The following is a 16,109-nucleotide window of genomic DNA, read 5'->3' as shown; positions in this document are numbered from 1 at the left end:
GAATTAACTTGTCTTTGATATATAGGAGTTATTTATATCTTTTGGATTCTACTCTTAATTACATATATTGCAAAAGTTAGGACCCCATTTATGTTTTAGATATCCACTTGAAATAGAAATTCTTAGTTTTAATGACAAATTTATCACTCTATTTTTTTAATAGCTAGTTTGTTTCTATCCTGTTTAAGGAAGCATTCACTACTCCAAGGTCAAGAAGATACTCTGTTCTATGCTGTTCTGATAGTTTTGCTTCTCAGATTCAAGTCCTAGTCCATTAGAAGCTGACTTGTGGATATGTTGTAAGATAAATACAGAGGACACCAAAAAAAATTATACACATTTTAAGAAAGGAAAACTGTATTAAAATTGTAATACTCAATATATACCAATGACAAAAGATGAATACAAGTCACGTTTGACTTCTGCAATTACAAGAGGTGCTCAAAGTGGTTACCATCAGTGACCAGACACTTCTGATTACGGTGAACTACTGCTTGAGCAACGTTGACCAAAGTGTCCACTTGTATACATTTTTTTGGTACCCCCGGTATTCCTTTTTCCCCATGTGAATAACCAACTACCCAGCGCTGCTTATGAAGTATGACTCCTTTCCTCACTGACCTAAAACATGCCTGTGCCACCTGGAGGTGTGAAGGTTGTTTCTGCTCTCGCGGTGGCTTGCCTTGGTACCTGTTTTGGTGATATTTACAGAATCATTGCTCCTGGAGCCCTCCAGGTCTGAATTAGGGAAGCTTCTCTCCAGAGATGATTTGTTTCTCCCCTGCAGTTCTGCTCGATACCCCTCTCAACCCAGAACCCAAGCCCAGCATCCCCACCCCACCCTGACCAAGGGCATGTATCCCAACAGCAATACTGCTGTAGGCCTCCCCCACCCAAGGCAACCTGCCCCTTCAGGTGTCACCTGCTCCACCCAGCTTGCATTTACCACCCCCCCACCCCACCAGGGGGTGGCTGTCATGCGGGGTGTCATGTGGGATCCCATTTGGAGTCTCTAATCCCACTCCCCACACAAGAATGCAGGATATGGTGGGTCCAAAAAAGGAACACTCACGGAGCCATAGGGAGGGGAGTCACACCACTATAGTCTCACTGGCGGCTGGGTTGGAGACACAGGAAGCAGGAGCCACTCTATCTGCAACCTGCCGTCCCCTTGTCTCTGCCAACCAGCCCCACTTGCTAGCTGCAACCCGCCGTGCTAGCTGGAATCCGCACTTGCTGGCTCAGCCACCATCTTCTTGCTAGCCCCATTTTTCTGCTAGCGTAGCCACGGCAGTTATATTAGTGGCCAATGGCTCACGGGTTACAGCTGACGGCCAACTAGCCACAGCTGATGGTCATCCAATCACAGTTGATGGCCATTTACTACCTGAGCCAGCACCTTTCTATGTGAGGCTGAGAGCCTGGAAACTGCTTTCTGGGGCTCTGTCCCCACAGTGGCTCTTGGAGAGTGTGAGGACAGACCTCTCCATGGTCTAGTTGAATTGCAGTGAAAGGTCTCTCAGAGCACCTAATAAAAGTCTAACCCATTTTCTATAAATTCATATACATAGATGTGTGTGTGTGTGTGTGTGTAATTTTTGTAAAAAATTTGCCCGTTGGCCAGCAGCTCCTTCATACCACCATCCGTGGCTTTGATGAATTTACCAACAGCATCGCACTTCTGTTCTATTTGTAATGAGTGCAAGTCAGGTGCCTCTGGTTCCATAGTGGAAAATATCTTAACTCCCACCCGCTCATCTTTCTCACCTTCCTCTTCCAAGTTTTCCATTCTTTTTCATTCCAGAAATTTAGAAATTGCTTAAAAACCTTACTTTCTGAAACTCCTGGATAACAACACATCCTGGTCATCCATGAGCATTTTGATAAAATCTTCTTCAAAGCAACCTGTGATTTGCTTATCTGGAAGAAAAGGGGTTGGACTGGCTGACCCAAACATAACCAGGAGGTGCTCACATAACCAGTCAGAGTACTTACAGCTGCGATTGACAGCTCGATTAGTATTAGTAGTTGTTAACTGATATTCAATGTAACTCATCAGCCCATACTTTTTGGAGCCTTTCCTTGGGATCTGCTGTCACACACATATAGAGGTAGGATAAACCCACATTGGGCCATAATCTCCAATAATAATAGGAATTTTCTCTTTGTGTTTTGCTAGTTGCTTGGCCAACAAACACAGTTCTATTCCAGGTTTTGCAAATTGAGGAAATTTGTTAAGTGGCAGCTTCAGCTGGCATGGCTGTTTCTGCGTCGAGTGTCTCCTGCTTTGGCTGACTCTGAATCCTTGAAGTAGGGAGGTGACGACTTGGGGTCATCCCAGTTATCATTGTCACCAGTTGCTGGTCCTTGGCAGATCTGGGGATGACGAAAGGCAGAGTCCCAGTTATAGGAAGTGTTTCTTTGGGCTGCAGCCCCCTCTGGCTTGGTTCCCCAGTCATCTGTGCTGTCCCAATTTCCAGATTTGGAAGCACTCCAGGCTGACCAGGGGTCATTGCCACTGCCGACCTGGTTATTACTGTTGGCAACTGATGAATTGGCTTGAGCTGTATTTGCTGAGAGGGAAGCAACGAAGGCTTGGTCAGCTGTTGAATTTCCACAAGAAAATGGATATTTTCCATGATTGGGCAAAATTTCAACATATGAACAAGTCCTTGTCCGTACGAACAAGTCCTCATTCTCCTTTGCTGTTTCTTCTTTCCAGCAGCCATCTTCCACAAACATCCGAAATTTTAATTGTTATGATCTCTCCTTTATTACTATCAGTTAATTACGTCTAGGTTCAGCAGCAAAATCATACAAAACGGGACATTTGGTGGCCATGGTGGTAGATCCCCTGCTCAGAATGGCCGTGGCTGTGGGCCTGAGGGCAGCTGTGGCTGGGTCCTGGTGTAGCTACAGCAGCAGCAGGGCCACCTATGCCCTGAGTCTGGATACTCAGCAACTCCAGCTGCCACCTGCTCCTCTCTCAATATTTCTTGTAATGCAGGTCTTGTGGTGGAAAATTCCCCCAGCCTTTGTCTGTATGGAAAGCCTTTATTTCTCCTTCATATCTAAAGGATAACTTTGCTGGATATATTATTCTTGGCTGGTGCTTTTTCTTTCAATGTTTTGAATATTTGATTTCACTCTCTCTTAGCTTGTAAGCTTTCTTGCTGAAAAATCCGATGGTAATCTAATGGGGTTTCCTTTGTAGGTTATGGTCTTCTTTTCCCTGGCTGCCTTGAGAATTCTGTTATTAACTTTGGATGGTTTTAATATAATGTGCGTTGCAGAACGTCTTTCTGCATTGATACAATTAGGTGTTCTGTTAGTTTATTGAATTCGAGGGTCCAGTTCTTCCCATAGGTTTGCGGAGATCTCGACTATTTGTTTGAATAAGCTCTCTGTTCCTTTCTCTCTTCTTTTGGTATCCCCATTATTCTTAGATTGATCTTTCTAATGGAGTCAGACAGTTCTCGTAGAATTCTTTCATTTTCTGTTTTAAAACTCTGTTCTCTCTCTTCTTCCACCTGAGTCATTTCTAGATTTCCATCTTCAATCACTGATTCTCTCTTCCATCTGGTCTGCTCTCTTTCCCATGCTCTCTAATTCATTCTTCAGCTCATTTATTGAGTTCTTCAGCTCCAAAATTTCTGTTTGGTTCTGTTTTATAGTTTCAGTCTCTTTAGTAAAGTACTTCTTTTGTTCAGTGATTTTATTCCTGAGCTCATTGAACTGCTTTTCTGAATTTTCTTGTATTCCATTGAGTTTTTTCAAAACTGCAATCTCCAACTCTGTCATTTATGTCAGTTTTCTATGTCTTTGACTTTGGTTTCTTGTGATTATTTTCTTCCTGAGGTATCTTGTTACCTTGGTTTATTCGTGGTACTTGATGGATTGTTTCTCTACTGGGCACTTGAGGTATTTAACTCTTCTTTTTTAGATACTGTTTGCTTTTAACGATTCAACAGGTTGATAAGTAGAGGTATTTCTCTTCTTTCCAGTAGATGGTGCTATAGGGTAAGTTTTTGTCTTCTCTTACCTGCGCTACTGGGACTTCTGGGATCTGGATGGGGTGGTGTCTGTCTCCTTGGCCCTGGAAAATGCCTTGTATTTCCCAACGAAGTGGGCATCCTCTCTGTGACCAGTCACCTTGGTCTGGGTATCATTTCTGTCGGGGGATGTGGTAGGCGATGGAACCCCAGGCCTGTGAGTTCCCGGGGCTGCCTCCTTGTAACCAGAAGCTGTCTGCCACACTGCACTGCCTAAGCTGTCCCAGCTAACTCTACCAGGTTCCTCTGGGTTCCATCAGGATGGGTGGGGAGGAGTAGATGCGTTCATGCACCTGCAGCTTTGTTTTCTCCCTGGTAATGGTGGCTGCTAGACAGAGGCTGCCACACCTCTGTTCTGCCCCTTACTCTCATGGGGCTTTGGCCTAACTTGAAGAGTCCCATCAGTTTTGAATACTACCCATCAGTTTTGAGGTCTTCATAGACTAAGAATGTTTCAAGGAAAATAAGATATTACAGAAATAGCACATGTGTTATTATATATAAAGCTGTGACATTAAATATTCTTATGTGCTAAATAAATAGGAATATGTACAGCCATTCAAGAGTATGTCTGACTTAGGGAACAACTGGGTAAGTAAGGCCTGAGCTCAGATCTCACAGTTCAGTGTTCTCCCACATCAGTGTGCTTCACAACGAAACTGGTTAAAAATAGGAATCAAGATTCTAAATAGTATATGAAATGCCAACTAGAATAAACATATGGGCACACTCATGTTCTCCTATATGTAAAAAGCCCATTTTCAGTAAGAACCTCCTTATTTGCGTTACACTTCCTCGAAAGTGTACTAAGAGTTACTGTTTTAGAAGAATTTAAAAATCCATTCCTAAGTCAAGCCTGACACTGGTCTGCCATAAGTCAGTGCTTCTCAGAGCTCACCAAACACTAAAAGCAAGACTAATCATAAGTCTTGCTAGGAGTCATTTATTTGTTCTAGAAACCATTGTCCCTTATGTCAAATATCCTTCATAAAGCAGTAGGCTGTGATTGATCTGGCAGGGTTCTCTGTCCTTCTATTGTTTCAAGGAGACCAGATGGGAGTTTTGCACAATGAGTGATAGGGTTTTCCTTCCAGGGTTTCCATCCATTTAGACCACACGGCAAATAAATGCTTTCTCAGAAAGCTGTGCTTCCACCAAAAGCTGGTTGAAATCCAGTTAATGGAAAAATAGAACCATCATGGTAATATATTACTATACTAATAGTAAGCGGTCCGAGTCTCTTTCTACTCTCTCCATTGCCAGTAATTATCAATATTTAACTAAATCAACCTGAAATTTGGTTTCCTTGTCTATCAAATTAAAGGAGTAAATTATACTTTTATGACCTCTTTTACTTCGAAGATTCTATTTCAATGAGTACAACTGTAGTTTTGATGTTCCAATAGCCAGTTCTTCAACTGGAGTCATTTTCTCCTGACCAGTATCAGAGATTTTAAAAACCAGAGAAACAGCACATGCCTTTGTTCATTACAACACGAAAGATTTGGGTATTCCTAAACCTAACCCCTTGGAAGCACAGAACTCTCCATCAGCAGCCACACCTCCCTGGGCCATTGCCAGCGTGTACTTCATGGGTCCCTCTGCCTTGCGTCCTGCCTGGGTGACAACCCCCAGGCAGAAGCACTGTGCTCCCTGCCCCTTTGTACTCTTGGTCCTGAGCTCTAATAGTTCTATGACCTTGGGCAAGTTACCTAACCTCTCTGAGCCTGTTTCCTGATCTGCAGAATGGGGGTGATAATGAAAGCACCAACACTTGGTGGGTTATGAAAATGAAAGGTGACAAGTCCCATATGGCGCATAGCCTGATGCTTGGCACAGGGTAAGCACTCAGTAACTGGCAGGAATTTTTTTTGTCACCCTGCATGGTTACAGCACCCACATAACTCAGTACCTAACTGAACAAAGTCCACGTAAGTTGGGGAGTCACAGTCTCTGGTCCTCTCCTTCTGGATTTATTCTTACTAATGTAATCTCACTTGTTGATTTCATGAACATGCTGACTCCGCATGTCTCTCTCTAGAAACTCGACATCACACAGCCCAGAAGATGGCACAGTAATTTAAGGAAACAGGCTGAACAATCAGTGAACTAAAAGTATCTCTTTCAAACAAAAAGAAATTGGTAACTGGTTGCCCTGAGGGCAACCGGGTGGCTTGGAGTTAGGGATTGGAGATTGACTGTTCACTGTATACCATTTTCATTTGAATTTTGAACATCAATTATATCTAACCTGTATTAAAAATATTTTTTAACATTTAATTTTGAAAAGTTAAAAGACACAGATTGTATTCTTAAAAAGTTATGCCTCCCTATGAGGGCTGGGAAGCTCCCTTCAGAGCATCTGAAAGCCCTCTGCTGCTGTCTCACCCAGGTACCCCGCAACTGGAATGTGGGGAGATGTCATGAGAGGACGGAAAAGAAAGGAGGGAAATCTTTTTGCTTCAGGATTATTCAGGTTTTGACTGGTTCCCGCACAAAGGAACCAAAGGAATTCCTAGTGTAGATTTGGAGCAGGGCTTTATCTCCAACTCTAATCTACTGCCTGGGGAAGGTAAAAGCCTGAATTAAAGGAACAGAGGGCAAATGGAAAGAGAGAGAGGGAGGGAGGGAGGAAGGGGGAGAGAGAAAAGGGCAGGTGGGGGAGAGAGAGGAGAGGAGAGGAGGGGAGGGGAGGGGAGGAGAGGGGAGGGGAGGGGAGGGGAGGGGAGGGGAGGGGAGGGGAGAAGAGAGGAGGGGAGGGGAGAGGAGAGGAGAGGAGAGGAGAGGAGAGGAGAGGAGAGGAGAGGAGAGGAGAGGAGAGGAGAGGAGAGGAGAGGAAGGGGGGGAGAGGAAGGGGGGAGGGGGAAGGGGGAAGGAGGAAAGGGGAAAGAGAGGGAGAGTAGTCCAAAAAAACCTGTGCTGGCTTAGCCTTCGATGCTGTTTTCCACAATGTTTTTAAATAAAGGTCTGAAAGAAACCCTGCATCCTGTTGAAAATTAAGATTGGCTTAGAAATAACAATGGTTGCATTTTATTTGAGCAAGTACAATCTAGTAGAACAACGTACAAAGTTTTCTCCTTTTATTTATCATTTTCCATCCCTGATGGAATTGTGTTAAGTGTGTGAAGAGAATGGCTCTGACATATCTTAAATCTCATTATATGTAAGCTATTATTACACAGTAGCCCATGGTAAAATGGGATTCTGAAGAAGAAACAGTGTTAAAAGTACATTTGGAACCCTAAAATATATAAATATGAAACATACTGATGAGAAAATGGATTTATATAGAAAAAAGCTACACAGAAAGCATAAAGATGAAAATTAACCATGCTTAAGTAGTTCAGAATCAGGCCTGTATCTTTAGGATGACCTTAGAAAAGATGAAGCACACTAACTTTCTGAGGACCTTGGTCTACTACAATTGTCACGGTCGTCATGACGTCACGGCTAGCCAACTGGTGACAGCTCCACTTGTCTCACACATGTCCAGATTGCTTAATTAGTTTTGACTGTAGTATAGAAAAACACTGTATTGGTTTCACAAGTCCTCATTGTATAGTATTTTAAAGGTGTATTTTATGCACACAGGAAACAGCATGTACCGGACATGTTAAGAGCATATGAAGAAAACCGAGAAGTGTGATTGCTGATGCGAAAGGTCCTCAGTTTCAGGCAAACATAGTGCTCAGACACAGTTAAATACATAGCAGGAGTTCGTTTCCTTTATTTTCCCATTTCGAATGATTTAACATCATGAACTACCTAGTTTAATATGAAAAGGTGGTGTAACCCTATGACCCAGGATCAGTTCATTTCTATATCTAAAAGTCCAGATTCTGAAACTTTTAAGACTAAAACAAAACAAAACAATACCACAAATGCAGTGACAGCTCTGGATGCTACAAGATGTACGATGTTCACGCACCTCACTGCTGCTGTTTCGCAAAGGTTTGTGGGCAGTATCTGTTGGAGTCAGATTGGAGAGCTACAAAATCATGCTGTTTTAAGTAGCAAAAGCTTTGGTTTCTGGTACAAATCAGATGAGCAAGAATTGAGTTCCTGCGCACCTTTGAGAGCTTAGCAGAAGCCCCAGCTCTCATAGCTGTTCCTAGCTTCCCGAGCAGGTTAGGCGCTCACATCATCTAGATGGCAGCCATTTTGTCACCTGCCTGCACACCATGCTCCCAGAACCTGTTTTATTCAATACTGATGGCCATATGCTTCCCAGAGGCCTGGAAACCCTCCCAGGCCCAGGGGTTGTATCTTCACTAGTAATTCAGTGCTTTTAATTCCATTCTCCTTGCCAGTGGCTGCTGGTGGTGAGAATCTAGCTATTGAGACTCAGAGGGGATCTGCTGCTGAGGGTCCTCTGTGCAAGTTGTCCTTCCTCTTAAAACAGGCCAAAAGAAAAAGGTGCCGCCTGTCCCCTCTTGGGCGCCTGCAACTGTGGCAGCAATATTGGGATCGGGGGAACCAGCCTACACAGGGAGGATGGGAAGGAAGAATCTGGTCGTGATGCCATTGTCACTAAATTAAGCAACCCTGGATTTCCTACCTCTGGACTTATTTTGTGAGTTAAAAAAATTTCCTTATTGTTTAAAGCACTGGAGAGAGGAAGGGACACCTGGTATTTTTGGCACCAAGTAATCAGTCGCAATCCTCTTCCAATGAAATAATGACCTATTTTAAGTGGAGTATACAAAACACGCATGCATATACTCTTTTTTAAACTGAACTAATTCTTGTGTGAGTACTAACTTGACCTTCTCCAGCTCCTAAATTCAAGCTCCTTGGAGGAGGGTGCATGCCCTAATTCCTCGTGTGCAGGGCCTGCCTTCCCCAGCACCATCACTTCCTTCAAGGCCCAATTCAAAGTCTGCCTCCTACCGAATAGTTTCTTAGGGAATCCCTGCCTCCATTTTTCTCTAATTCTAACACATAGCATTGACTACTTCTAGCTTTTTACATCTTGTCTGCTGATTCTTGTGTCTCCTTCTCAGTGTCTACTACTGAGCACACATTTGATTTAGTGAATGAATGAATGACTGAGAACAAAGCATCATTTTCCTTCACCTGAAACTTGGGAGTTTTCCTTTCCTCTTTTCTTCCTCACCTGACTTCTCTGTAGAAGATAAAAATTGAGATAATAGAAATTCAGAGCTCAGACTCTGAAGGAAAAATAAATATTTTAAAAAAATTAAACTATATATTTCTAAAGAAAGCTCCAAATGGCATGCCCTGCCTTCTGGGAGTTACACGTAAGTGACAGAATTATGATGATATGGCGGGAACAGCAGTTAGAGGCTACAGAAATGACCTCCTGTTTCTATACCTCTCTATATGCAGTGACCAGTTCCATGATTGAAACTATGGGGGGGTGGGGACATCCTTAACAAATCAGAAGTTATGGTAGAAAATATAGCAGAGTCTAGCACATAGTAGTCCTTCAACAAATGAGTGAGAGATGGCTTAGATCACATGGTTAGGGCTTTGGGTTGATACCTCGATGCTTTTTATTGTAAACATAGAATGAAATGTGAACACCAGTAATAATACCGCTGCCTCAATGTAATGAATTTCATCTGAATGTGCCAACATAAAAATGTTTGATCTAATGTAGACTTCAAGCTGTTTTGAAGTGGGAAATAAAATCTTGGGTTGTTTTCGTTTTTACTTTAAAACTCCTATGGTTGTTAGCTAACCTCAAAATTGAAGGCCCTCAGCAGATTTCGAGACCATGTGCAGAAAGGCCTGCTCCATCACACAAGCTGAACCTCTAAGAGCTGCTCTTCTGTGTAAAAACTCTGGGGCCATCCTTCTGAGGAGATGGCAGAAAGAGCATTTGCTGAGATCATGATTTCAGTGCGGAAATCAGCTCGTGTACCCTTCAAGGTATGCAAATACAGTTCTAACTCTTAACTGTTAACTCATTTCAGATATTAACAACTAGTTGTAACTTGCATTAGGTAATATCAAACCAACATTAAGAGCTTCTCCAAGATCTTTTATATTACACAATATAGTAAAAACCTAGGAAATGTTCAGATAGTTAAATGACTGCCAAACACTACATGTGTAACCAACATGGTACTATTAAAAACGCTCTCCAACTATGGCATTAAAGGACAGCAACACAATATTTTCTTTACAAAGCAACTAATATAAAAAATCTGCAAATGCCATAAATTCATTTATAGGCTATCATTTTCATATAGGCATGTCATTAGAGTCTTTCAATTCTTTCTCTTTCAGTTCTCTCCTGAGGTATTTTTTTGTGGTTTACTTTTATTGTACTGCTGGATGCATTATCTTTGATCATCCTTTCCTAAAATGATTTTTAAAAGACCTGCAAAAAATTTTATTGCATAGGACACAGAGATTGGGAACTGCAAATATGTGGCATTGGAACAAGTCTTACAAATACTGCATTTTAGAAATTTGTTACTTTTTTTTTTTTACAGTTTGTCTCTTAAAAAATTGAAGTTACAGCTAAGAGTTAACTACATACAGTGAAGCATTGTAGGAATGTTAGAGATTAGAGAATGTGATGAATGATACAAAGGAAAAAAGCCATAATTCTTGCCGGCTATATATTGTATTGCCTTCAAAAGCAACTGTACATGTTGTAATAAGTTCATAGTTAAATATTTCTACTAATCTGCTTTAGGACAGCAAATGTCTTTCAAGGTTTCAAGTTCCTCTATAAGCTTCTTGTTCTGAACTTCCAGCACTGCAACTCGACTCTCCAGACATTTTACATATTCTTTCTTTCGACGTCGACATTCTTTAGCAGCTTCCCTGAAAAAAGTAGAAGCAAAAGGGCAAACAAAACAATTTTGCATGCTACGGACAAAGAGACTAAAGCAAGCTTGGTATACGTGATCATGGTTGCATTCCAAATCTTGGAACAACACTTCCAATTCAATTTCAAACACTAAGCCAAACTGGATTCTGAAGGGTCACAAAAGTCCCTTCCATACGTCCACATGGCAATTAGTAGAATTGCTGCATCTCCTGCCTTGATTAGAGTTCCACAGTAAACAAGGTCCAAGTCAAAGACAGTTACTCTGCTTTATGGCAATAAAGATCTTTGAGGGCCTTGAGTTCCTCAATGAGAGTCTTGTTTTGGTTTTCAAGCACAGCCACACGATTTTCAAGACATTTGACATATTCTTTCTTCTTCCTGCGACACTCCCGGGCAGCTTCCCTGGAACCAACACAAGGCAAATGACTCAGGAACAACCTCTCAGCACAATCCAGGAGAGCTCAGTGAACTTTGGTCCCCTAAACGCAACAGCCAATCAATCCTAAGTAAGGTCTGTACAAAGCCAAACAACAAATGTACCCGAGCACATGCCTTTTTGTAAGATGACTCTAAGACAACAGGAACAACTTGACAGCACAGTTTGCCCAGCATTCATCATAAATGGTGTTTCCTTAGGGCACATATTCCATGATAATAGTGACCAGAGTGGTTTTCTGTAACCTAAAACAATAGGACCATATCCCCAAGTGGAATTTCTACAAAAACATTCACAGATCCTTTCAAATCTCTTAGTTATTTCTGTCCACCATAAGCTACATATTCTTTCACAATGAGTTAACTTTATTTGATCAAAACTGATTAGAAAAATTAATCTTTGGTAACCTTAAATGTCACTATTGGAGATTTTCATTCTTCAAGACTAAATCAGTAAAACAAATAAGATCAATCACGACTGCAAGAATCAGTTTATTGGCTAGAAAACAACATGGATAAAAATAATAATAAATGAATCATAAATCGTGCACATTTTTATAAACCAAAATGAAATGGACTCTTGCTTCTGAAAATTAAAGGAAAGAAGGGAGGGTACATAATACAATACTCAATAATTTAGACAATTTAAATCCAGGAATGTGAGAACACCACAATTAAAATCATGCAAGGGAAGATACTGAATAACTCAAACGTGTACTTCGAGACTGTTTTCTCATCACATGCATTTACTATCCAATATACTGAATTTTAAGCACTGTAGCCATGCCCAAAGGAAAAAACAGACCCGCAATCAAAGCAATAAACACAAACAAATAGATGAGTTAGTCATATTCATGCAAAACCCCACCAAAACAACCAATGAATACAGCCAACATTTTCTCTCTCTCCTTTTTTTCAGGGTAAGAGGGGGTGGCAACTACATCATTTAATTCCTCTACAGAATGTACCCTCTATTAACAGCTTTATTTTGGAGTATTCAAGTCAGAAAATTACCTTTGGGGTATCCTTACTATCAAAAAAGCCTACGTTGAAAGAAAATTCAAATATATTTTAACGAAGTTTTGTTGAATGTCTAAACACCAGTTCTGTCATGCCAATTAGCATTGCTGCAATTCTGAACTAGGAGTGATGATGTGCAAAACAGATACGGCCAACACTGTTATTTTTAGGGTAGTTGACCCTTACCAACAACTGGTTATCTGTGTTTTCTCGGTGGGAAGCAAGAGTCAGCAGAAAAGAGACCTTGAAATCTCAATGAACTGTAGAAAAGATCAACCCCTACTTCCTAGCTAAAACCAATGCACTCACCCTGTGAACTCAGAGTTCTCAGATTTCTCAACTGGTTAACAAAAAAGTAACAAATGTACAAGTGAACTGAATCGGATAAGTACAGATTAATTTCATCGAAATGATGCACAGGAATAGGTTAAAAATAAATCCAAGCCCATTTATAAATTTTCCAGTTTGGGAACACAATTCAACTCTCTTCCACAAAGGAACTAATAATATACATTTATGGACGGCAAGGTTTTCATGAGTAAATCATTATGTTAAATTCTAGATCTGGAAGGAGGATAATCATTTTATAAAACAACTTACCATTAAATGACATTTTAAATATCTAATAGCAATGTTGTGGGATGTTTCATTTAAAAAACTTTATTTACCACGATGTACTATTTATTGTAAATATCCATACTTCCTATTTCATGTGTGTGAATGCGTGTTATCAGGGGCAAATGTTCTAAGCACAAAGCTTTAAATGATCACACTAGTAGATGGCACATTCCTCAGTACTTCTCAGCTATGGAAAACACCTGTTTCTTCTATTAATAGTTAGCTCAGTTTTCAGGCCTTGCATTTGTCTGGATATAATATCCTCAGCATGGAGAGAGAATACATAGCAAAGAGGAAAAGCTGACCAGGCGGTGAAGAAATAAAAACTGTTGCCAGATTTGTAGAAATATATATACATATAATGAAATAGCTGTTATAAATGCCAGTCAAAGAATAAGAACAGAAAATGCGTAAAGGTTCTTTCACGTTAATAAGCAAAAGCTGCATTCTTTCCATGAAGTTAAATCTGAAGCATACACCGAGGTCTCTGTGAGGTTCCTCTTGTGTTAGTGCAGTGGACAGACTGGCTAAACAGCTTGATTGCATATCCAGGTTCTGTGCAGTTTGTGCTGTGATATTAACCAACTTATTATGTAAACTCTCTGAAGCTCAGTTCCTCATCCATAAATAACCAGACCTATACTCAGGTGAAAGTTACGTGACAGTTAAAGAAACAGGAGAAATAAAGCACTAAAAACTTGCAAATGGACCTACTAAAAAGTTATTGAGCAAGCTAATAGCCATGTATCATCTGCTTTTCTCTGGTCTTGCTCTGAAATTGAGATTTAGAAAGCTACAATAGACCCTTCTTAGGATCCCTTGCAGTTAGAGATAATATTACTATTTCTAGTCTATGACATGCAGGTCAAAGTTGCTGGCAGGGTCTTCCAGGAAAAGTTTTCAGAAAGGTCATATTCAACCAGCCCCCTGTTTCAGCTCCAGCATCTCTCCCTTGTTCCTGACTGATGCAATGCCTGGGAGGTGTGGCAGCCATGCTGTGGTCATAGGAACGAATGTCACACACTGAAGACGACAAAGCAGGGAGGAGGAGCCTGGTTCCTTGGTGCCACTGCTGAGCCTTTGTTCTGGCCGCATGGACCTCTGGACTGGCAATATAAGATCAAAATACCACCTACAAGATTAAGCCTCCATTCCAACTCGTTGTTTAGAGCCCAAACACAAATGCTGTCCAACAATTAACTAATTCTTGTAAAATCCAAAATTTCATGATTTTTTCTCTCTCAGGGAGATCTCCAATGTATGTATAGGAAGCTGTGGGGCACAGGCGTGTTTATAAGAACCCCCTGCCTAATATTTTGTCGATTTCATTTTAGTAGTTCTGACAAAATTTTCTAATCTAAAAATAAAGGTATAAAATGACAAAAGGGAAATAAGAAGGCTACTTGCCTAGTCCTTCCTTTTTATTCTCTTCAGGAAAACATCAATGAACAAGTTTACAGTTTGCATTATCATCACACTTGACATTTTAAGCTGAACTTCACTATGTACATTCCATGACCAGACAGGCCATTATAGGTATAGCTCCTGAAAGCGCAGTTTTAAAGTACCCATATTCCTCCACTAGATCCAAGTTAGGGGTCCTTTATAACAAGATGTCCATAAAACAACTATGATACTATGTGAGCCCCACCCATTCAGTCCCTTCAGAATTTCTGAGTAAAATGCTGACGATGCAAAATGTGAATCCGGCAGGAGTTAGGAAAGCTGAATCAACCACTGGTAAAAATGTGTGTACCTAAAGATGCTATTTCTGGTAATCTGTGAAGTTCTCCAGAGTACAAAACTCCATCTAGTGATTTGTGATAACGAACAAGCTTGGGAACTGTATCCAACTTAAGGAGTCCTCTACTATATCAAATTGTGACATTTAAAAGCTGTTAGTAAACTGAATATAGCTGCAACTGTTTCATACGCAGTTACAAAGGCCAGTGATGAACTCAGCAGTTATCTCTGAATTTTAGAGGCTCAAAGCCACAATTTTGACATTAACTAGGTTGCTATCATGTTCCCCCGAAATATGGTTTTATACCGTATTTCCCCAAAAATAAGACCAGGACTTTTATTAATTTTTGCTCCAAAAGACACATTAGGGCATTTTTTCAGGGGATGTCTTATTTTTTCATGTACAACAATCTACATTTATTCAAATACAGTCATGTCATCTTCTTCTGAAACATCGTCATAATGTACTAAATGCATTTGTTTGTCGGACGATCTTAACTGGGGCTTATTTTCAGGGTAAGTCTTATTTTCGGGGAAACATGGTAACACCTAGTCAATTAACTATCACCAGGTGGTCCTGACCATAGGCAAACACATGATCTCATCTGAAATGTTTTGTTTTCTTACAGTGAGGACATTATTTAACACTTAGAAATAAGGTGACTAGGCTACTGGGAAAACTCTTATTTAGACTACTCTTATTCTGCTCGTTTTGAAAATCAGATTAATTTACACCATTTGAAACCAAGAAATAAAAACTAAAACCAAGAAATAACATGCAAACTAGATTTAAAAAAGAATTTTGGAAAATAGTATTTGTATGATAGATTGCTGTTTAAAAAGTAAAATTACAGAGATATGGTACAAGAATAAGGGAGAGAATGAGAGAGAGCAGACTGGGAAATATATCCTGTGCTATTAGTAGGTAGCTCTAACTGGTGGGGATATGGGTAATTTTAATTCTTTCTGTGGTTTTGTACTTGCACTTCACTAGAATTTATCGGAATAAAGATGTATTTCAGTACAATAGAGAAAAACAACGTTACAAAATAGATAAAAGGAAACTACATGTAAAAAACTCAGAAAATCCTTAACTCACACTTAAAATTTATTTTGCTCATAAAAAAGCTAGGAAATTACACTTATCACCTAACTTCACAGAGCAAATGCCAAGTACAAAATAAATATTTGTAATAAGGTCCTTCTATTATAGTTAAAAAAAATTAATGTGTCTTTTAGACATCGCCCTTATAACACATAGGGCTGTACCTCCTGCTGATGAAATGGTTTCATGGTTAGGAACTCTAACTAGCAGAGAATCTAATTATCATCAAATGCAGAGCACAAGTACCCACATAAAATGCCACATAACACTGAACTTGAGAGAAATAGAAAAAGCAATTTTTTAAAAAGCCCCACAATAACAAATTATG

At 40.3% G+C, this 16,109-nt stretch overlaps 1 protein-coding gene and 1 pseudogene across 20 annotated transcripts in view; both read right to left on the bottom strand.

Moving 5' to 3' along the window:
• LOC308499076 (sorting nexin-9-like) overlaps positions 1 to 2,841 on the bottom strand; it is a 52,012-nt pseudogene extending 49,171 nt beyond the window's left edge. Inside the window, exon 1 of the transcript in view lies at positions 1,614 to 2,841. The product of the transcript in view is annotated as a sorting nexin-9-like (transcript). The remainder of the gene's footprint in view (positions 1 to 1,613) is intronic.
• Positions 2,842 to 7,067: 4,226 nt separating this feature from the next.
• Positions 7,068 to 16,109, bottom strand: part of CREM (cAMP responsive element modulator) — a 69,548-nt gene continuing 60,506 nt past the window's right edge. For 12 of the 19 annotated variants that reach the window (XM_081045602.1, XM_081045606.1, XM_081045588.1 and 9 more), the window contains one exon: positions 7,757 to 11,262. In XM_081045602.1, coding sequence (XP_080901728.1) covers positions 11,118 to 11,262 — 145 coding nt within the window. In that variant the 3' untranslated portion in view covers positions 7,757 to 11,117. Of the gene's footprint in view, positions 11,263 to 16,109 lie in introns of all 19 variants that reach the window. The other 7 variants (XM_081045603.1, XM_081045598.1, XM_081045607.1 and 4 more) reach the window with 2 other exon arrangements.

The sequence above is a fragment of the Rhinolophus hipposideros genome (assembly GCF_964194185.1).
Source record: "Rhinolophus hipposideros genome assembly, chromosome: 1".
Taxonomy (NCBI): Eukaryota; Metazoa; Chordata; class Mammalia; order Chiroptera; family Rhinolophidae; genus Rhinolophus; species Rhinolophus hipposideros.
Note: the sequence above shows the minus strand (reverse complement) of the source record. Positions and strands in the feature narration are given on the sequence as shown.